General features: G+C 42.7%; 1 protein-coding gene across 1 annotated transcript in view; it reads right to left on the bottom strand.

Annotated features, from left to right (window-relative positions):
- Nucleotides 1-3,729: 3,729 nt before the first annotated feature.
- The window catches only part of LOC122946166 (sodium- and chloride-dependent neutral and basic amino acid transporter B(0+)-like), a 44,524-nt gene continuing 24,283 nt past the window's right edge, over nucleotides 3,730-23,970 (bottom strand). The window contains exons 9-14 of the mRNA XM_044305572.1: nucleotides 21,715-21,840; nucleotides 13,595-13,713; nucleotides 12,837-12,936; nucleotides 12,439-12,548; nucleotides 11,414-11,581; nucleotides 3,730-4,227 (exon numbers count right to left, since the gene is read on the bottom strand). Of these exons, the coding sequence (XP_044161507.1) occupies nucleotides 4,060-4,227; nucleotides 11,414-11,581; nucleotides 12,439-12,548; nucleotides 12,837-12,936; nucleotides 13,595-13,713; nucleotides 21,715-21,840 (791 nt within the window). The 3' untranslated portion in view covers nucleotides 3,730-4,059. The remainder of the gene's footprint in view (nucleotides 4,228-11,413; nucleotides 11,582-12,438; nucleotides 12,549-12,836; nucleotides 12,937-13,594; nucleotides 13,714-21,714; nucleotides 21,841-23,970) is intronic.

Here is a 23,970-nt window from a genome sequence, read left to right on the forward strand (position 1 = left end):
TAGCAATATGCCATTGGAAAATCCTTTTAAGTATACTTATGCATTCCAAGTTAACGATTGTAAGAAGGACTTGTATTAAATAGGTGACTAAATGATATTGTACAGTAAGTCAGTGGTCCTGAAAGTGACTAGCTATCAATTTTGGTGCCCATTGTGCAAGTTTGGGTGGTTGATAGAATATTTTTCTATTTTCTGTTTCTGATTTTTATTTCTGATTCTTTTAAATTGAAGATCAGAAGATCAGAAGTTCAAATGTATGATAATACCAGGAGGGGAGTGTGTAGTTCAAGGGTTAGATTCACATACACAGAGACTGCCTTCATACACAACACAGGGATTCAAATGACATGGATCCACACACTTGTAAGGCATAGTCAATGGCCTAATGATAACATTTCCTTAAAATTCTACAACTGAAGCGTTTTCTTCCACTATTGAGATCCTTCGACGGATCTCAATAGCGGAATTGAAAACGATAATGTGAAAGTAGCCTTATCTGGGAGAGAAGGCTACTAAATCTAGTAGGGGAGAAGTTGTTTTGGTGGTCATCAGAATGGGGAGTCAAGCCATCCTACGGGATTATACTGCAACAGTAGAGACTCTTGGACAGAGAAGATGCCAATCATGTCCAATGGGAACCTCTCTCATCACCTGAATAAAAGAACCTTGGAGTCTTGCTGAATCAACTGATACTGTATTTATGATGGTTCCTTAGGTTGTGCCACAGAAAGAAAACATTTTCAAGCTGAAGGAACTTTGTTCTTGGAAGTGTTCCCACCCCATCAAATATCCTGACATGAAGGTATGTAAAGGTGAACCTTCACTTTTTAATCCACATAATATGCTTATGATTTTTTTTTACTTATCATAGTCATACATACTACAATGTAGTAACCATACAGTGGTCAGATTTTAATAAACTTTTACTAACGAGAATCAAAATCAATAACCCAAACTGTTTATATTACAAGTTCCATGAAGCAAGAGACAAATGTCACACAACTCACAAGCATGAGGCATTCATTCCATCAAGGCACTTCTCGCTGAAAATATAGTAATGTAAACACATTGGGGGTTATTTATCAAACTGGTGTAAAGTAAAACTGGCTTAGCTGCCCATAGCAACCAATCAGATTCCTTCTTTCATTTACCAAATGAGCTGTCCAAAATGAATGGTGGAATCTGATTGGTTTCTATGGGCAACTAAGCCAGTTCTACTTTACACCACTTTGATAAAAGACCCCCATCATACACATTTTGGGGGAGCGTTATCAAACTGGTGTAAAGTAAAACTGGCTTAGTTGCCCATAGTAACCAATCAGATTCCTCCTTTCATTTTCCAAAGGAGCTGTCCAAAATAAAAGGTGGAATCTAATTGGTTGCTATAGACAACTAAGCCAGTTCTACTTTACACCAGTTTGATAAATCTCCCACTTTGTGACTATGCTATATACAAATATTATCTTACAATACACTATATTTAAAACACTGTTTCTGTAGAATCCCCGAGACCACCAGTGCCATGAGCATCCAAAAACCATCAGTAAACTGAGACTTGTGGAATCTTTAGTCCTGGCAGGAATTGCTTCATATCTGACCTAACCGGAAATTAAAGGGATTCTGTCACCAGGTTTCACCCCTGGATTAGTAGAACTACAGGTAACAGCACTCTGCTAGTCAATTGCACAAAGATATAAGCAAACACTGAAAGAATAAATACTTGGTGGTCATACTTACTGCAAATGCAGCTAGAAGCTCTTTGCGAATATAATTGATCAAAAATATTTTGGGCCCATCTACCAGTCAACAAGGTAGCTTCTAATCAGATGGGTCCTACTCTAACATGCCTCTCCTGGGCTTACAGCTGTAGTTGTAGGCTGTAAGCCCAGGAGAGGCATGTTAGAGTAGGACCCATCTGATTAGAAGCTACCTTGTCGACTGGTAGATGGGCTTGAAATATTTTTGATCAATTATATTCGCAAAGAGCTTCTAGCTGCATTTGCAGTAAGTATGACCACCAAGTATTTATTCTTTCAGTGTTTGCTTATATCTTTGTGCAATTGACTAGCAGAGTGCTGTTACCTGTAGTTCTACTAATCCAATTGTGTTTCAGCCAAGGTAGCGTGCACCTGCGTTCTCATATTCACTTATTATGGAGGTGCTGGTTCGTTTATTTTTCTTCCCCAGGTTTCACCCCTGTCAGCTAAAAATATGCTGATGTTCAGGGCGTCTTCACGATTCCTAATGTGGGCTTATAAATGTCATCTGTAGGCTTATTTAGCTAAAAAAACAGCTATTACTAACCTGTCAGTCAAACAAATAAGGTGCCCAAGGGGATGTTAATGGATGCAAGGTGCCAGCCGCACCCGCCACCGTTCGTGCCCAGCGCCACCTTTCCAGACTTCTGCGCCGCCTCCTAATCCTCTGTGCTGCCTCTCACTCTCCCTCCCTCCCCCCTCCTCCTGCTGTAAGATCTCACGCATACAGGGGTTGAGCGAAGTGCCGGCGCATGCGCACTTCGCTGTATGAAGCCAAATGGAGAAGTCCGCACGGGCGCATCAGACAGAGCCCTGTGCGCAAGCGGAAGATCTTACAGCAGAAGGAGGGGGGAGGGAGGGAGAGCGAGAGGCGGCACAGAGGATTAGGAGGCGGCGCAGAAGTCTGGAAAGGTGGCGCTGGGCACGAACTGCGGCGGGTGCGGCCGGCACCTTGCATCCATTAACATCCCCTTGGGCACCTTATTTGTTTGACTGACAGGTTAGTAATAGCTGTTTTTTAGCTAAATAAGCCTACAGATTACATTTATAAGTCCACATTAGGAATCGTGAAGACGCCCTGAACATCAGCATATTTTTAGCTGACAGGGTGAAACCGGGTGACAGAATCCCTTTAAGCACAATCACTTTATAAAATGCACCAGAATGATATTCAAAATTTTAGCTTACAGATATATCACAATAACTGCACAATTTTCTATAACTGTGCAACTTAGAGGTTCAGTAGGACTAATGACAAGTCCATGTAATCTACTATGGCATTTATTTGTACTACTGTTTCACTCTTATTATTCACCAATATAAATTGGCACTGTAATTAAAGGTTAAATCTGTTGTGTGAATCCTGGGGAGTGCATTATGATTTAGGTATCCCCTAAAATTATAATGGAGTAAGTAGAAAGAACTGGCTGTAGCTCAGGTTAATCCTAGGTACCAACTCACAGGTGATGGAACTCTACATAGCACCTCCACCACCAATAGGCAGGAACCTCTCTCTGATGCTACACAAATACCAGGAGCATGTCTACTATGACTTGAATGCTAGGAGCCTCCTCATGTCTAGACCTGAAAGCCTTCTCTTTCACTACACATGTGTGTTGGAAGCTTTTTTTTACTGAATGCAAATGTAAATATGCTGCAAAATCTTTATTTTACAGCCTGTCACATACAAATGGAGTAGACAAGTGCAGGTAAGACATCAGGTGTCTTTCATGTCATCTATATACCCAAGCGCAGACCTATCTCAATAATAATAGTTTTTACATTGCTTTGTACATTCCTGTCCTCAAAAATCTGTGCAAGCTAGCCAAAAACCATTACATCTGTATCCTTTGTAGCTAGGCCACCACATTCAATAAAATAGTAATAATTGGACACCACAGTCACTGTTCATACTGCTATTCCTGTATAACATATCTTGATATGACAATGTGAAGGTCTACTTTTCTCAAACTGTCAAGGTGAAAGAGTCTTTATGGACATCATCAGCGCTCAACTGCCTGCTGCTTATTCCCTAGGATGCTGTCTGAGAAGCTTCTCCTTGTGGCTAGTTCACTAGAAATGACATAATTTTGATGGTGAGCACTACTAGTGTAGGAAACCATTGCATTGTAAAAGTGTCATCTGAAACGCAAGGCAGAGTATTTTAGAAAATGTTACAAAGAGATCTGTTGTATATTTCTCTATAGCTGATAACACAGCCATAATTTATATTTAAAAAAAATCTAGTGGTAGTCCTTCAGTCCATTGTGCAGGTAATGCTTTGGTTTTTAAGTTTTGTTTCCTATGAAAATGCTTTGTTGTCGTAGCCTCCCAGGCCTCCTTCAATTGTGGGAATCTCAAGACCATTGGAAACTTTAGAAATGTCACTAGTATCTTTGTATCTTCCGGTACGAAATTTTTCCAAAGCAGGTCCCCATTCAGCAGTTGGAGAGCAAAGTCTTCGAAAACGCTGTTGAGAAATTGAGACGGTTACTTGATGATAAAGTGCATGGAATACACTTAAAGGAAATGTGTCATCAAAAATATTATCTGCCAGTTAAAACCAGATAGCAGCACATCTCCTGTTTATATTTCCTCAACATCATTATGGGGGTGGCCATCTTGTCTGAGCTGTTCTTAACAGCATTTAAAAGGCATTAAGGAAAAATTGCTTTATGGCGGCCACATGGGCCATAGACACAATGGTCAGGAGGGGACCTCACTGATTTCTCTGGGAGACTTTTCTGGGCATGCCCTGTGACCTGTGCAGAGGTCATTGTACAAGGAAAGAATAGATAAGCTGTGACAATCACCTATTGTGAATGGTGGATCCTGTCAGAGGTGATATTATTACAGGCAGGATTAGAATGCAGATAAGCAGATAACTGCAGTAAAGTGATCTGGACAGACCAAGAAATTATGTCTATTATTAGGCCTAGTAGCCATGGCAAAAACTGCAGGAATGTTTTTTGTCTATATATAGATAATGACTTGGAAAATTTTAAATAACATAATCAAAAATTATTAAAAAAATGTTAAACATAAAAACAAGACTTAAACAATAGGTCATTATCTAATAACACATTCCCATGCTAGGTCAAAGCAGATCTTCCACCGAATAAGGTAAGGACAGCATAAGACAGTGACAGGTCGACCCAACTCTCAGCTAAAACAAAACTGAAAAACTTTGTGCGACTAAGAGCAGACTTGGGGTACGGCCACACGGTCAGATTTCCTGATGCCATTTTGAAAGCCAAAACCAGAAGTAAATTCAAAAAAGAGGAAAAGTCTTATCTGTCCTTTATACTTTCTCTGCTTTTATGATCCACTCCTGATTGTGGCCTCTAAAACTACATACTGAAATCTGACTGTGTGAGTACGATGTATTCATGAGAGGAGCACCTGCATGGTGGTGTTTGGCAGACATCTGTCTATAGTGAAGGAGCGCTCTCCTCATGATTACTGCAGACTCGTACTGTTGTATTCTTTCATCATTCTTATTAGTGACCAGCGAAGTTCTTGAAAATTGATTTGGCTGCTTCACTGAATTCTACAAAAAAATTTGTTTTGTGGCAAATTTCTTTGTCACGAAGCGCATTTCTTTGTTATTAGCAGATGCAATAACGGGGAGCGATTGTGCCACTCCAGTCATTGAACCCCTCAGATGCCATGTTCATTGCTGATCACAGCATCTGAGATGCACATTGTTCCTTTCAGAGGTTAATCCAGTGAGGAAAAAAATTAAATACTCACCTCATTCATTTGATCGTGTAGAGGCTGCCACTGCCATCTTGATTGAACATCCAGCGCAGCCCAGCGTGGAGACGTCATACGTCAATGTGCACATAATTTTGCACTATATCTTCAATCAAGATGGCCATGGAGGTCTCTACACAATCAAATGGATGAAGTGAGTTTGATTCCCCCCCCTCCATCATTTCAGGGAAAATGTATTTGCTACCGTGAACCACGAGGAAATTTGGCTTTGTGGCAAGTTGAATTTTCCCTGAAATTTGGATCAAAGTTCACCTCAGATACTTCAGACACTAATACTTATTATCCAGTCGGCACATTTTTTTTGTCTCACTCTCTCTGGCGATTCCGTATGAACCCATGAGAAAAAAAAAGCAAGGCATGCAGTATTGCTTCTAACAAAGATGCCTGTGGGGACTCTGCGTGCCAACATGCAGATTGTGTGCCATGGATTTGCTGTGTAATCTCAATTTGCTGTCAGTCTGCCTTTGTGGGACCCCGGTTGCATGCAAAAACTTAAAGGGGTTTTCCAGCCTCTTGATACTGATGACTACAGATGAGCGAGTCGAATCCCTCGAAGCCAAATTTCCTCGTGCTTCGTGGTAGCGAATCGATTTTACCTGATTTAGTGTAAAAAACAAAAAAATTCCAACTTACCGCCTCCATTTGCTCGCAACGGGCCGCCAGCTGCCATCTTGAATAAACATCTCTGCTGAAATCCCGGCGTGATGACATCATCTCGCGCCGCGCAAGATTTCATGCCAGATCTTCAAGCAGGATGGAGGAGGCCGGTCCGTCGCAAGCAAATGGAGGCGGTAAGTTTCATTTATTTATTTTTTTGAAAATGTTAATTTGACACTGTTTCTACACTCATATGCCACGATCATGTATGAACTCGGCATCTGAGGGGTACAATGATGGGGAGCAGCGCTATCACAGCTCCCTGTCATTGCACACGCTACTTTTAAAAAAATGCGCTTTGTGACGAAGTGATTCGCCACGAAGCAAATTTTTTTTTAAAAGTCGACGAATCAGCCGAATCATACTTTTTCATAATTCGCTCATCTCTACTGATGACTAGTGTTGAACAAAACCGTACCGAACTTTAGGATTTTGGGCACCCGGACCCCAACCCGAACAGCCAATCAACAAGCTTTTAAGCTGTAGGCACTTAGAAGCCATCACAGCCATGCCTAGTAATGGCATGGCTGTGATTGGCCAGTGCATCATGTGACCCAGCCTCTATATAAGCTGGATCACGTGTAGCACCGCCCATCAGCTCTGAGTAGTGCAGGGACAGGAAGCAGGCAGCTGAAGTGAGGGGCAGTGTTAGGAATCTCATCTGGCTATTTGTTCTGTTGGTGACCTATAGTGAATTTTTTCTGGGTGCTATACACCAGCTTTGCACCCCTGACACAGAAATATAATTATTACTCTGGCTGTTAATTCTGTGGGTGACATATAGCGATTTTTTTGTGGGTGCAATACACCATCTCTGTACCCCTGACACAAAAATATAATAATCTGTCGGTGAGTAACATATTCCCATTTTTGTGTGAGGTACACCTGCATTGCATACGTGACAATGAAATTTATATAGTTAATACGTCTGTTAGTTCGGTGGGTGACCTCAAAGAATGAGGAGAGCATCAAATAAGGGACGTGGCGCTGCTGGTGTTGGTGGAGCTCCTGTTTTAAGGAGAGGACGTGGTCGATCTGTGCCAGCTACACGCCCAAATGAAATACCTTCCTCAGGTGCACATAGGCGACAGAACGTTCAGCGTTTTTTTTGTAGGCCCAAATACCGGTGTACGAATGGGGAGGCCAAAACAAATAGAGGCGGTAGTAAATTGGGTGGCTGACAGTGCCCCCAGTTCTTTCACATTGTCTCCCACCCGATCCCCTGCTGAAAGCACAGAGTTGGCACCTGCAGCCCGTGGCCATCTGTCTTTCACCTCACCCCCTTGCAAATCAGGCAAGCAGTCTGAACCCCAAGTCATGTAGCAGTCTCTTATGCTTTTTGATGACTCTGCTGGCAGGGTTTCCGTGGGCCGTCCACATAGCCCTGCCCCAGAAGTGGAAGAGATTGAGTGAGTGCACCGATGCCCAACCACTTATGTTTCAGGATGTGGACATGGGAGGACCACCACAGCACGTCTCTGACGATGACGAAACACAGGTGCAACTGATGCAGCTTTATGCAGTGTGCAGACCGGCAAAGAGCGCACGGGTGAAGAGTGGGTGGAAGATGATGTGGAGGATGGTGAGGTCCTAGACCCCACATGGAATCAAGGTCATGTGAGTGTTGTGTGCAGTTCGGAGGAAGAGGTGGTGTTCACACAGCACCAGCCGCACAGAAAAAGAGGGAGCAGTGTGCAAAAGCAGAGTGGCTGTCCCCTAGCCTGTACTCCTGCTACTGCACACCGCACCCAGGGACTGAGCACACCAAAGCCAGCTCCAAGGAGTTCCCTGGCGTGGCAGTTCTTTAGGCAATGTGCTGACGACAAGACGCTGTGCAATCAGAGCCTGAAGCAAGGCATGAATGTTCTAAACCTGAGCACCACCTGCATGACCAGGCATCTAAATGCAAAGCATGAGCTACAGTGGAGAAAATACCTCAAAAACCACGAAAGATCTCAAGCTACTCCTGCTCCCTTGTCTGCTGCAGTCTCGGCCTATTCCTCCCCCTCTGAAGTGACAATGGCATCTGCCACCCCGCAAACAGAGGATGTGGCAGCAACGCCACCACCTCCGTAACTGTCACCAAGCATCTCCACACTGTCCCATGTAACCGTTCAACTGTCCATCTCCCAAACACTGGAGAGAAAGAGAAAGTACCACCCTACCCACCCGCGATCCCTGGCCCTGAATGTCAGCATTTCAAAATTATGGCCTTTGAAATTATGTGATTCCGTCTGGTGGAGACGGGGACTTTTAAAAACCTTATGGCGGTGGCTGTCCCACAGTATGTGGTTCCCAGCCGCCACTACTTTTCCAGGCGAGTCATCCCTGCCCTGCACAACCAAGTGGAGGACAAAATCAGGTGTGCACTGCGCAACGCCATCTGTGGCAAGGTCCATATAATTACCGATACGTGGACCAGTAAGCACGGGCAGGGACGTTATATCTGACTAACTGCACACTGGCTAAATAAATTAGCGGCTGGGCCTGAGTCGGATAGCAGTTTGGCGCATGTCCTTCTGCCACTGAGGATTGCAGGACTCTTCTCTTTGCCTCCTGTTTGCTTCCTCCTCTACCACCTCCTCATCTGGTCAGCGTAACACCTTCACCACCACCTTCAGCACAGCCAGGGGGAAAATTATCCCTCTTCCTCCTCCTCTTCCACCTGTGCCACATCCTCTTCCATCATCGTCCGAAGTGTTTTTTCAAGGAGATTCATCTGTTTGGGGGGAAAAAAACACACCGCGCAGGAGCTGTGGACGGGCATGGAACAACAGACCGATCAGTGGTTGGTGCCACTGAGCCTCAAGCCCGGCCTGGTGGTGTACGATAACGGGCAAAATCTCGTAGCAGCTCTGGGCCTTGCCGGTTTGACGCACATCCCTTGCCTGGCGCATGTCCTAAATTTAGTAGTGCAGAGATCCCTTAAAAATAACCCCGATATGTCAGAGCTGCAGAAGGTGCGAGCCATCTGTGCACGCTCTCGGCATTCTCACCCTGCTGTTGCTCGCCTGTCTGCACTGCAGCGTAATTTTGGCCTTCCCGCTTATCGCCTCATATGCGACGTACTCACAAGGTGGAACTCCACCTTGCACATGCTGGAGAGACTGTGCAAGCAGCACGCACGGGTGAGTCGCTCTGTGGAACAGCACCACTTCACCACCAACGAGTGGGAATCCGCGCAGGACGTGTGTTGTGCTGCTTCGAGTACTCCACCAACATGGCCTGTGCCGATGACGCCGTCCTCAGTGGTACTATTCCACTTCTATGTCTCCATGAAAAAACACTTCGGACGATGATGGAAGAGGATGTGGCACAGGAGGAAGAGGAGGAGGAAGAGAGAACATTTTCACAGTTATCAGGCCAGTTATTTACAAGTGTCTCGGAGGGTGGGTTCCTGCACCAACAGAGGCCAGGTACACAACTGTCCAGCCAGGGCACAGTTCTGCAGGATGAGGAGGATGATGATAAGGAGGAACCGTGTTCACAGCAGGGTGGCACCGAAATCAGCTTATGGGCATCAATGGAGCGTGGTTGGGGGGATACAGAGGACACAGACGATACATCTGCCACAGAGGACACATGAGTGATTACATGCTGCAGTGTCTCCGCAACGACCGCTAATTTGCCCACATTCTAACTTGTGCTGATAACTGGGTGGCCACCCTGCTGCATCCTTGCTACAAGGACAACGTGCCATCCTTAATTCCGTCACTGGAGTGTGATCGGAAGATGCACGAGTACAAGCGCACGCTGGTAGACGCGCTGCTGGTGGCATTCCCACCTGATAGCGGCGGCTTAGTGGAAGCACAAGGCGAAGGCAGAGGACTAGGAAGAGGTCGTCAATGCAGCTGGGGCACCGCCAGCACCTCAGAAGGCAGGGTTAGCATGGCCGAAATGTGGAAAAGTTTTGTCAGCACACCACAACAACATCCAGCACCACCAGCTGATATGGAACATCTTAGCAGGAGGCAGCATTTCACCAACATGGTGAAGCAGTATGTGTGCACACGCCTACACGTACTGACTGACGGGTCTGCCCCCTTCAACTTCTTGGTCTCCAAATTGGGCACATGCCCTTTACGCCTTGGATGTGCTGGCCTGTGTATTGTCTGAACGTGTGTTTAGCACGGCGGGGGGTGATCACAGACAAGTGCAACCGCCTGTCCACAGCCAATGTGGACAAGCTCACGTTCATTAAAATGAACCAGGCATGGATCCCACAGGACTTGTCCGTACCTTGTGCTGAATAGACAAGTATACCGGCTGCACCCAGCCATTGTTATACTCCAGCGCACTTTCTCTTTGCATTCTCTTTTCTATTTCCCAATATTTTGGGGTCTTCCCAAATTTATAAAAAAAAAAAAAAAAAAGGAAAAAAAAATAAACAACAAAAACTGTGTTGGCTACTTCCTCCTCCACCACCGCTTCTACCTACACCGCAACGCCCACCGCCTCCTCAACCTCCTACTCCACTTTGACCTCCACCTCCTAGTTTAAGATTATTATTTAAAAAATAAAATTATATTCTATGTCATTTTATGTTATTTCCCTATACACATTTCTTTGCATGGCAATTGTCCTGGTCTTACCCCCATTTGCTTCCTTTTGCAGCCCTCTAGCCCTTACTATGAGTATTTTACAGGCATTTTAATGCCCTGAAGTTCGGGTCCCCATTGACTTCAATGGGGTTCGGGTTCGAGGTCAAGTTCACCAAACCCGGCGAACCCGAACTTCCAGGTGTTCGCTCATCCCTTCTGATGACCTATTCTCATGATAGGTCATTAATATCCAATCGGTGATGGCACAACACTCCGTACTCACCTGCTTCAGCTGGTACCTACAGCCTTTGGCGCTGGAATTGGCAGCTTGAATGAAAGAGGAAGAACAGCGCCATTCAAGGTGCAGTGGTCATTCTGTGTTACTACAGCTCAGCTACCACCTTAGTGAATAAGAGCTCCGTTGCAGTAACCTCAGGTGCAGATGTCGCAGTGCTGTATTTGTCAATTAAATCTTTTGTTAGTGTCTTGTAAAACAATGATCATTATTAAAATGATTATCATCATTATATTAAGATGAGAGGTGCTAAAAGACAACTTTAGCTCAGATACAATAACACATTGCTTGTAACCAGAAAAAAAATATATGTTTAGCTTCTTGTATACGTATGTACATACACATCTTAAGAAAGTCTTTGTTTTTTGACTTCTGCAATTACTTACTTGCCAAAGTGTTCCTTCAGATTTACACATTTTTATTACAGCCAGTATGGGTATCCAAATGATGCAGAAAATGATCATGCACCATCCCAGGGCGACTCCCCAGATGGGATATTCAACATTGCCATGCTTTGGAGAAGAGAATGTGACCAGGGACCAGATCAGAATGGCCTGTGAATGGAATAGAAAGGAGCTAAGAGGACAGATATAAACGCCAGTCTATCTATCTATCTATCTATCTATCTATCTATACTATATCTATCTATCTATTCTATATCTATCTATCTATCTACAGTATCTCACTCATATCTATCTCACTCATATCAAATTACAATTGAAATCAGCTTTATTGGCATTTTAGCATTGCCAAAGCAAGTGGAAAATAATTGGGTAGGGTTGGGGGATGGATATAGATCCAGGGTGATAGTATAGGGTAAATTTGGGGGATGGGAACACATCAGGCTCCTCTCAGTCTATGGCAGGCAGTAATATATTGTGCTGCTATGGCCGCTGTGTTCTCCTCTTCCCCCATCAGTATGGAGAGTCTCACTTCCTCCTCCATGGAGGTGAAGTCTGGGCAGAGATCAGACAGTCTCCTGAAGTGAGCGTCCCTCACTGCTGAGTATTTGAGGCAGCAGAAAGTGAGCCTCATCCCCCACAACCTCCTGCCCAGTCTGCCCTCTATGGGCATGTACCTCTGTCGGTACATACCCAGAGAGAGCAGGTACCGACACAGATATAGGCACAGAGACAGCATCTATTTCACATATCTATCTCACTATCTATCTATCTTTCTATCTATCTATATCATATCTATCTGTTCATCTATGTCAGGCATCCTCAAACTGTGGCCCTCCAGCTATTGCAAAACTACAACTCCCAGCATGCCCGAACAGCCTACAGGTATCAGCCTACATCAGGGCATTGTGGGAGTTGTAGTTTTACAACAGCTGGAGGGCCGCAGTTTGAGGATGCCTGATCTATGTCTATACATTATATGCATAAACTTTTGTAATATTCAAACTTACAGTCAGAAGAACAGGAGTGACAAAGAACCAGCAAATTCTCCACCAGAGCCAGAAGACCCAATTTTTCTTTCCAATCATCATTTCGATGTCTTCAATAAAACGGTTACCACCTTGACATGGAAAAAAAAATCAGAAAGAACTTTCCATGATGCTTATTTCTAAAATGACCATCAATAGCAGACTATCGCCACAAGGAAAAGGCACGATTTTGCATGTCATGACTACAAAAAAGTTTGTATTTCTCTGTGTTTTAAATTCCACATATTCAGAATGCTCCTGAAATACTCTGTGCTGCTGTGTATTGACCAGAACAACAGCAATTAGCTCTATGCCTGATTATTACTTAGTTGTATCGTTGCACTTGCACAGTCGTTTGTATAGCTTTCAGATATACTTACCATAAATCCAGCAGATCCCAACCAATTCTAGAATGGCAGCAATAAGTATTCCCCAGCCGGCACAGAAATAGTCAATCAGATCCACCCAGTATATTCCTGCCTGAAAAATGTATTACAATTTAGTACAAATTTTTATAAAAACAAGACTATATAGACATACCGTATGTTATTGGTAGACATCATAAGGGGGAAAAAAATCATGACATCAAAATATTTCCAGTGTTAGAGCATTTCCTTATCAGAATCCTGCTGTAATAAATTTCTCACCACTAGCTGGCGCTCTATAATGAGGAAATGTAATTTCTGAATGTCAATGTTGTGCTATAACATACTGTATCCGAATGTCTTGTTCCCGGAGCTTCACCTACCGCTCCCTGATTTTCAGCAGCAAAAAGGATGTATAACAATTATTATTTTAAATGTGTATGAACTTTTTAAAACTAGTTAACTCATTTTAAGAGGGGCTGCACTCTTTGGAAAGTCTCCCAAAAAAGTGATCACATGGCGTCCCACTGCAGGGATCCTCAGCAATCATGCATTAATATCAGCTGCATATATTTCATATCTTTGGGGAAATTAGGCATTGCACGATGCCCATTGAAATCAGCGGTCTGGCCTTGCAATGCACAGATATGGCAGTCTCCCTATGCTCTGGTCTATTGATGAGAGTCTTTGGTGGGACTTTATAAGTTGACTAAATCAGGCTACCCCCTTGATGTGGCAGGCACGTAGAATAATTCTATAAGAGAACACCATACCTCAGTGACGCATAGAATTCCAAGCAAGAAAAACATGATACAGGCACCGACGGTGATAAGTCCCCTCATTTTCTTCATCACTTTTGGGTACGCATCATGTATGGTGGTGGTTATTGTTTCTGTTAATGGAAATAAATCAACAGGTTAATCAGCCTCCTTGATTTAAAGGGGTTCTGTCACTTCAGCAAATAGCATTTATTTTGTAGAGAAAGTTAATACAAGGCACTTACTAATGTATTGTGATTCTCCATATTGCTTCCTTCGCTGGCCTTAATCATTTTTCCATCACATTATACACTGCTCGTTTCCCTGGGTATGTCCACCCTGCAATCCATCAGTGGTGGTCGTGCTTGTACACTTAAAAAAAAAGCGCCGGCCTATGTGAGCCACCAGAGAGGCCAGCCCTTTTTCCTATAATATGCAAGCACGGCCACCACTGATGGATTGCAGGGTGGTCATAACCATGGAAAGGAGCAGTGTATAATGTGATGGAAAAATTAACCCAACCAGCAAAGGAAGCAACATGGATAATAACAGTACATTAGTAAGGGCCTTGTATTAACTTTCTCTACATGATAAATGCCACTTGCTGAAGTGAGACAAACCCTTTAATTCATGTTATTCTGATATTTTCTTAAAGTGCCCCTCCAGTCAAAGAAAAAAAATACATTTTATCTGATGGTATGTTTAATCTCGCCATGAGTAGAATATCAGTACAGAATAAAGGTCAAATACACTGCCTGTACAAAAAAAGAGTCGCCACCAAAAAAAGATTCTCAATGGGGTTAAGGTCTGGACTCTGTGTGGACAATCCATGTGTGACAATGATGTCCCATGCTCCCTGAACCACTCTTTCATAATTTGAGCCCGATGAATCCTGGCATTGTCATCTTGGAATATGCCCGTGCCATCAGGGAAGAAACAATCCATTGATGGAATACCCTGGTCATTCAGTATGTTCAGGTAGTCGCTGACCTTATTCTTGGAGCACATACTGTTGCTGAACCTAGACCTGACCAACTGCAGCAACCCCAGATCATAGCACTGCCCCCACAGGCTTGTACAGTAGGCACTAGGCATGATGGGGGCATCACTTCATCTGCCTCTCTTCTTACCCTGATGCGCCCATCACTCTGGAACAGGGTAAATCTGGACTCCTCAGACCACAGGACCTTCTTCCATTGCTCCAGAGTCCAATCTTTATGCTCCCTATTGAAGCCTTTTTTTCTGGTTTGCCTCACTGATTAGTGTTTTTTTTTACGGCTACACAGCTGTTTAGTCCCAATCCCTTGAGTTCCCTTCACATTGTGCGTGTGGAAATGCTCTTACTTTCATTATTAAACATAGCCCTGAGCTCTACTGTTTTTCTTCAATTTGATTTCACCAAACGTTTAAGTGATTGCCAATCACGATCATTCAGGATTTTTTTCCTGCCACATTTCTTCCTCGAATACGATGCGTTCCCACTATCCTTCCAGTTTTTAATAATGCGTTGGACGGTTCTTAACCCAATTTTAGTAGTTTCTGCAGTCTTCTTAGATGGTTTCTCTGCTTGATGCATGCCAATGATTTAACCCTTCTCAAACAGACTAACATCTTTTCCATGACCACGAGATGTGTTTTTCGACATGGTTGTTTAAGAAATAAGAAGCACCTCATTGCACCAGTTGGGGTTAAATAACTTGTTGCCAGCTGAAAGATAATCGCCCATGCAGTAATTATCCAATAGGAGGCTCATACCTATTTGCTTAGTTAAATCCAGGTGGTGACTTTTTTGGGGACAGGCAGTGTACAATGGAAAATCTATCATACACCCTTTGGCATTAAGGGAGTTAAATGTGGAATAAAAGAAAATGACAATTGTAAAAAATATTTTAAAAAATGTCTTTATCATTAAAGGAGTTTTCTCTTCCGTTTTCAAACCTGCACCTGGATCTGAATACTTTTGTAATTGCATGTAATTATAAATCTAGTATAGCCACTGAGTTATGGGCTTGGACTCAATAAAATCTATCTGTATAGCGCCACCTGCTGTTCCATCAACTGCCACCAGCCATATTTTCTGTTACAAGCTGTGTCAATTACAGGGCATGCCCCTTGTGCAAGGACCCACACCCTGAAAAAAGACAAGCCTGCTGAGTTGGCAGCTTGAAATAATTCTCGCCATTGTAGCAAATGATTGAGGAAATCTGTGGATCAATGTGAGGTACAGGGCTGGTTCTAGCTTTGTTAAAAAAAGAATAGTGTGTACTATATAATGTCCGATTTTCATTGTTAAATGGGATAATCCTTTGAATAATGTAACAAAATGAAAATCAGACATCACATAGGACATGACAATCTCTTTCTAACAAAGCTAGAACCAGTCCTGTACCTCACATGGGTCCAGAGATAACCCCAATCATTTGCTACAATTACCGGTACTCTGCTAGACTTATTTTAAGCTATTGGCTTAGGGGACATGTCCTTTCTGCAGCTGGTGGCAGTTGATGGATGGAACTGAGCCTGTGCGTCCATCTCAGTAAGCAAATTGATAACTTGTTCAAGGAACATTCCAGAAAAATCTGATACATACAATAATAATTAGTGATGAGCGAAGTATTAAAAATTTGGATTTGGCTTCTTCGCCGAATTTGATTAAAAAAAATCCTCTTCTGAATCTCGTGTGGCCTGAGATGACATCATCTCTTCAGCCGGCGTGGTGATGTCATACATCACCACGCACAGGATTTAAGCCGAGATCCTCAAGCAAGATGAAGGCAGTCAGCCCATTGCGGGCAAATGGATAAGGTAAGTATTAATATATTTTTTATTTTTTTTTACAATTCAGGTTAAATCAATTTGCTATCGTGAAGAACGGGGAAATTCGATTTCGCAGCGAATCAAATTTATCCTGAAATTCGGATCGTGCTCATCATTAATAATAGTAATCCTTATTTATATAGTGCCAAAATATTCCGCAGAGCTTTCCAGTTCAATGCCTAATGCAGGGCCTGAGGGGGCATGATACAGATCACTGAATATCAGTAGCACAGGTCATGAAGACCTCTGGACCTGCAAAAGTCATAACATATTAACAGGCTCTCAGTAGGATAGTCTCAGCCGAAATATTGCATAGTGGCTCCTGCTATATGCAGGCAGAATAAGACATTGGCCGCTTTTATATATCTACAGAAGGATGAAGGCCCTATGTCAGGGGCGTAGCTAAAAGCTCATGGGCCCTGGTGCAAGAGTTCAGCTTAGGCCCCCGTCGCTAAGTGCTTGTTGGCAAGGGGAGGAGGAGCACATATCCTTCCTGCTGCCTGAGGCAAACATTGAAAGGGCACCCCTCGTGCCAAATTCTTAACCTAACCCCTTCCCTCCAGCCAGAGGTGTAAATTGACCAGCATTCACTTTCTATAATGCCAGTGTCTTATGTGGAACAAGGATCTTTGGGACCCCTCAGGCTCCTGGGCGCGGTAGCGACTGCTATCTCTGCACCCCCTATAGCTACGCCCCTGCCCTATGTATAAAAAATTAGTGCAGACAAAAACTGGAGGTGTTCCCGATAGCAATCAGTCTCATCCCTGATTTCATAGTCAGATCTTCTCTGAAATAATATAAGCTTAAAGGGATTGTCTCACTTCAGCAAGTGGCATCTGTTATGCAAAGAAATTTAATGCAATTCACTTACTGATGTATTGTGATTCTCCATATTGCTTCCTTTGCTGGCTTGATTCATTTTTCCATCACATTATACACTGCTCATTTCGATGGTTACGACCACCCTGCAATCCATCAGTGGTGGTCATGTTTGCACACTATAGGAAAAAGTGTTTGCCTCTCTGGTGGCTGTGGGTGCTCACATAAGCTGGTGCAAGCACGGCCACTGCTGCTGGATTGCAGGGTGGTCTGTAACCATGGAAATGAGCAGTGTATAATGTGATGGAAAAATTAATCCAGCCAGCATAGGAGGCAATATGGAGAATCACAATACAGTAGTAGGGGGTTTGTATTAACTTTCTCTACATGCCAAATGCCATTTGCTGAAGTGAGACGACCCCTACAAGGTGATATTCCAGCAACAACAATGTATCCCTTATCCAGTAGACAGAGATTGTTAGAAATGTGGAGGTCCAACCTATGGGACTCCAACTGATCCCATAGGACTGGAGCAGAGGACAAGCATGTGCAATGACACTCTATGCATCTCTATGGGATGACTGGAGACATCGCCTGTGGATACGGGATAACTTTTTGTAGCCGGAATACCTCTTTACATGTTATTGACTATGATAGGCAACGCCTCCAGTTCCAATCTGCTCCCGTTTTCGTACAGGAGGACCTATTCTCTTGCCAATATTATGCAAAAAGACAATGTGAGTGAAGCTCAGCCAAAACCCAACCTCGACATGCCCCGCTGCACTGGAATTCTCATCAAGATTATATTTAATGAACTTAATTAGAAGCAAACAATCTTGTATTTGGAAACTCCCTATTAGCAGAGTGGATGGGAGTTGCTTTACAATGTACTGTATTGTATTCTCCCTTCAAATATTGAGTTTTCTCAGGGTAATATTGAGGTTCTGACAAACTTTTATACCATAAATTTGTCTTGTAGATGCTTGATTTGAGAAGCCTTCTCTAGACCCCCTTCCCCATACCTACCAACATAGCAGTTCAAGGCATGTAAGCCCAGCCCTGGGAATGACCAAACATGCTGAGACTTGAGGATAGATAAGCCCCATCCATTTTCAGTCCAGTAAAAATCAAATTTCCTGGGACTGTCTCTGAAAAATACAGACAGTCCCTACAAACTTAGGACTGTTGGCAACTAGGCTGGCAACAATTGCAGTGTTAAACTGGGGTTCATTGGACCCACCACAGATGACAATCCTTATGGCTCACTCTTCTTTTGTTCAAAACATGTGCACATCAAATTTTAATTCAGTCTTAAACTTTCATTGCACATGTAGGACATATCGATAGGATCTAAGGAACCAAGCTTGCTGGTAAGTGATTGTCTCCAACAGTCAGTTCCAAATGCTGGAACTTGACGGCCCCTTAGTTAGAACCTGGGCTGATCAGAGAACTCGCTGGTCCCTGGATGGTCCATACTGACCCTACGAAAATGTATAGTGAATACTATACTAAATCATTTTGCTATATTTTTAATTATTCCTCCACCATTCCCCATAGCCCTACAAAACATTTTTTTGCAAAAATATGGATCATCCAAAAATGGAGAATTCTTGTATTTTTAGCTATGCCTCCTAATATATTTTATTGATAACGGATGATTTGATGTAATAAATGTACATTTTCTATGTCTTGCAGAAATTTTCTTCTGGGACAAATGCCTCGGGTGGTCTCATTATGGCTCCACCCTTTGGCACACCATACATTACATTGCGGCTGCACCTGTTACAGTAAATAATTCCCAGGTGATTATAGCAAATACGTGTTGTGTCACATCCCTAATTATCGCCACTCAACTATTTCCCAGAGCATGACAAACTGGTATTTTAAAGTCACAAGGGAGGGGCATCCAATAAATGTCATTATTCTTCTATTCTTCTTCTAAGACATTTAAATTGTTATGATTCTTTAGTTAAATCATTGCTTCAATTAGCAGAAAAAGTAGCTTGAACACAAACGGAAATGAGTTGTTCTGACCACCGAGAGAGCCAGAATTTCAGCAAGTGGATAGAACACTTCTTTTCTCCAGGGTAGGAAGGAGATGACCTACTTGTGCTGGCATATTTCTGAACTGCGCATGCATGAGATGACTTGGTCAAGTGGGCAGCACTCAGATGCCTGGCCCTGTCAATCACCAAGAGATAGGAGGAGCTTAACGAGCAGAGGAAAGGAAGAAGGATGCACTGATTGGAACTTATTGGCATATGTTTCCTAATTACTTGTTCTGCTAATTAAAGCAACAAGTTCATTAAAGAATGGTAACACTTTAAGCGCCTCAGCAAGCACTACCTGACTCAATACTTAGTTTACTATGCAAACACAAAGTAACAATATAATATACTTTAAAATACACATGTGTATATTGCTGTTACAATGACATGTAGAAAATAAAGGCAGGGAAGTCAAAGAGAAGAATCTTTCCTGCACTCTAAAATAAATAAAAAAAAGATTAAAAAAAAAAAAGCTACAAAATTAAAATTGCTAAATGGTAAAAAATAAAAAAAGTATATGCAAGCACTACCTGACTCAATGCTTAGTTTACTATGGAAACACTAAGAAACAATATAATATACTTTAAAACACACATCTACAGATCGCTGTTTAAATGATCTGTAGACAAGAAAGGCAGGGAAGTAAAAGAGGAAAATCTTTGTAAAAAATGTATATATTTATATGAAAGAAAAACAAACTTGGCACATATGTCAAGTGATGTTCCATAAGTAACCCTATTTCCCTCAGGCCTAGCTGTAGTATTAGTCTACCAGTGTCAGGAGTGGTAAACTTTGCACATAAAAGTCTCTTGTCTAGATTCAGTTTGCAACATTATTTCAAGTATATAGCACCTATATAAATCTAGGGGGCCATACAGCCCTATAAGGGGTAAAGAGGTAACAGTCATGCTCATGCCCTAGTGTCTGAGGAGGGCCTAAAGGTCCCTCCACATAAGAAGTCCCCATGATTATAAATGGTACAAGGTAGGTGGGCAGGAATCCAGTTACACATTTTAAATTGGGTCTCAGATCCTTTAAAGGGGTTTTTGGGGTGTACAATATTGATGACCTATCCTCAGGATATGCCAATCAGTCCCCGATTGGTGGGGGTCTGACTCCTGGCACTCCTGCCAACCAGCTGTTTGAAGAGGTGACAGTGCTCCTGTGAGTTCTGTGACCTCTTTGCAGCATACCAAGCACAACATCTTTCATTTTAAAGTGGATATTGTAGACCAAGACCACTCATTTGAATCAGACTAAGCTGCACACAGACCATGTGATTGATGAACGTGATGTCACTGGCCTAGAAAAATTAGGAGCAATCATAGCAGTGCCACTGCTCCTCTTCAAACAGATGATTGGTGGCACTGCAGGCATGCGGACCCCTCACTGATCAGATATTGATGACCTATCCTGAGGATAGATCATAAATACTTTACTCTTTAAAGGGACACTGACAGGCCCAATTAGCATATTTAGGTATATATATGTCAGTACAGGTCTTATAAAGTCTATTAAAATCATCTAAGTAGCCCCCCTGTCCACCTTATAAATACCGAAATATAAAGTTTTATAACCTGCTTGTCCGGTCACCACTCTGCCCAAGGGGCGGCGTTTCATCTCAAAATGCGCCCAGCCAGCCGCTCCCAACTGCCGTTCTGAAGCCCCGCCCACCTCATCAATATTCACTTCGCTGAGAGGCGGCTATAACTCTCCCGACTCAAGCGCCCGGCGCATGCGCATAAGGCAGGGGCTGCAGCGCTCTGTACGCAGGCGCAATGTGACCCCGGCCGGGCGCATGCGCTGAAGATTGGACGGAGGACGTGCCCAGAGGACGTGCGCAGGATCTTGAGTCGGGAGAGTTGTAGCCGCCGCCCAGCGAAGTGAATATTGATGAGCTGGGCGGGGCTTCAGAACGGCAGTTGGGAGCGGCTGGCTGGGCGCATTTTGAGATGAAACGCCGCCCCTTTGGGCAGATTGGTGACCGGACAAGCAGGTTATAAAACTTTATATTTCGGTATTTATAAGGTGGGCAGGGGGGATACTTACATGATTTTAATAGACTTTACAAGACCTGTACTGACATATATATACCTAAATATGCTAATTGGGCCTGTCAGTGTCCCTTTAAGTTACACTTCTAGGCCCATGCTGTAACCCCATAGGCAGATGCATACAGAGGTTGTCATGTATTCAACTAGATATTATACTGGCGATGTATGCTACCCTAGAACTGAAGAAAGGCACCATACATGGAGTGCCTAGAGTTCCATAAAACAAAGCCATTGAAACTTTGTGTACCCTAATACATGAAGTCTTTCTAGCTACAAACTATACTTATTAATACATCTACTTTTATATTACTGTATCATGTATACATTGTATTATACATCTAAATTGTTGAAAACATTGATATGATAATTAATAAAAACACATTTCAACTGTACTCACCTACTGAGGCGAACTGGGAATCAAGCCCTAAGGTTAAGAGCATAAAGAAGAAGAGAATGGACCATAGTGGAGCTACAGGCAGCTGAGACAAAGCTTCAGGGTATGCAATAAATGCAAGAGCAAATCCTAGAAAAAGTGAAAGAGACACATGTTACTATTAGGGTCCATTCACACGTCAGTATTTTCCTATATCCCGATTTTCGGTCCGTTTTTTGCGGATCCGTTGTTCCTGAAAATGTTTCCGTATGTCATCCGTATGTCATCCGTTTTTTGCGGATCCGCCAAAAACGGAAACATGTATAAAGTTCAATAATCAAATAAAGTTGTTTGGATTTCTTTGAAAAAAAATAGAAAAAAAAATACAAAAAAATAAAAAATAAATTTGTTATGTGTTTCCAGGAACGGATTCCACATAAAACGGATGACATACGGAATGACATCCGAATGTCTTCCGTTTTTTGTGGATCCATTGACTTTGTATTGTACCAGGATCCGAATTTTGCGGACAAGAATAGGACATGTTTTATATTTAAACGGACATGCGGAACAGAACAACGGAAACGGACAGCACACATTGTGCTGTCCGATTTTTTCCAGGACCCATTGAAAATGAATGGGTCCAGATCTGGTCCTGATCTGTTCCGCAAAAAACTGAACAGATCAGGAAAGAAAAAACGGACGTGTGAATGGACCCTTATGGTGACTATACGGTCTCACATCATTGGTAATCAAGAATTCAATAGCCACATAAAACATCATGGAGAGGTTTCAAGTTCCAGAAGTTGTGTAATATCTCTAAACCATATATTTAGTTAAAGGCATTGTCTCATCACAGAAATCCATTTTATACGAGAGCCTCACATACCAGTTCACCTGCTGATTTGGCTAGGGAAACTTACCATTTCTGCTGCAGTGGCCACTACAAGAGAAATGTAGTATTATATGTCGAAATTCAAATAAGTGGCTATGTACGTAATTAAAGGGATTGTCCGGGTTCGGAGCTGAACCCGGACATATCCCCATTTTCACCCCTCTAGGCTTCCACCTAGCAGTGTTCCTAGTGACATCGCCAGCTGTGATAGGCGGGCTCTACAGGCAGTGCTAAAGCCTGCCCATTAGTGCCAGGCTCACGGCTAGGCGGAAGCCTCCGCCTAGCTTTACCCATGAAGAGCACGGTACATTAACAGATCTCCAGAAAATACCTTTGCCCTGCTCCGATGCACATATCAGGGAGCCGGAGGGGTGAAAATGGGGATATGTTCAGGTTCAGCTGTGACCTCAGACAACCCGTTTAAGGCTTAATGAAAACCATGAATCCACACAATATGGATACCTTCCATATATACTCCTAATTTTTCTCACTCTTATCAATAGAAATGACTAGTATCATCTCAATGCAGTCCAGAAAAGACATGTTCTATAACTTGTGGAATGGTCACAGGGACGTGCAAAACATACGGATGTGTGCATGGCCCCATAGAAATAAATGGGCCAGTGTGCTATCTGCAAAAATATGCATAGCACGCAAATGAAAAATATGGTCATGTGCATGAGACCTAATGGATAGACAGCTCATAGGTGTAGGTCATCATTGGGTAACCTACTGCTATAACACCCTACTAAAGCATTTAGAAAAGGGTTGTCAATGAGACAACCCCTTTAATACACTGACATACAGGTCGTAATGGGTAGTGTTGATCGAGCACCAAAGTGCTCGTGTGTTCTACCGATCACCCGAGCACAAATATTTATATCTAAGTTTTAATCCATAATATATTTACATATATTCTTATATATTTAGAATATATAATATATTATAATATATGTAAATATATTATGGCTAAAAGCATTTATGCATTCATATATTATGAATTATTATATCTTTTTTTTGTAATTGCACATTTATTTTGTGCGATACATTTTTTACAATTACTAAAATAAAAATATTAAATATGTAAATTTGAACACTATTTCTGAAATGTTTCTGTCAGGATTCGAACTCCTTACCTTGTATATTTGAGGCATGAACCTTATCCACTCAGCTATAAAGCTGGATGCTAAACCGTGTCAGAAAAACCTCATAGAAGTTTCTGATGTAGTGAGTATTCCAATTCAGCAGAAGACTTATTTTATATTTCTGTGTAGGTTAACATGTAGTTCTATAGTGTAGTGGTTAACATCCTTGCCTCTAATGTACAAGGGGTTGTTGGGAGCTCAAATTCCAGCAGAAACTTTTCAGAAATAGATGCTAAATTA

This window comes from Bufo gargarizans, chromosome 9 (genome assembly GCF_014858855.1).
Source record: "Bufo gargarizans isolate SCDJY-AF-19 chromosome 9, ASM1485885v1, whole genome shotgun sequence".
Taxonomy (NCBI): domain Eukaryota; kingdom Metazoa; phylum Chordata; class Amphibia; order Anura; family Bufonidae; genus Bufo; species Bufo gargarizans.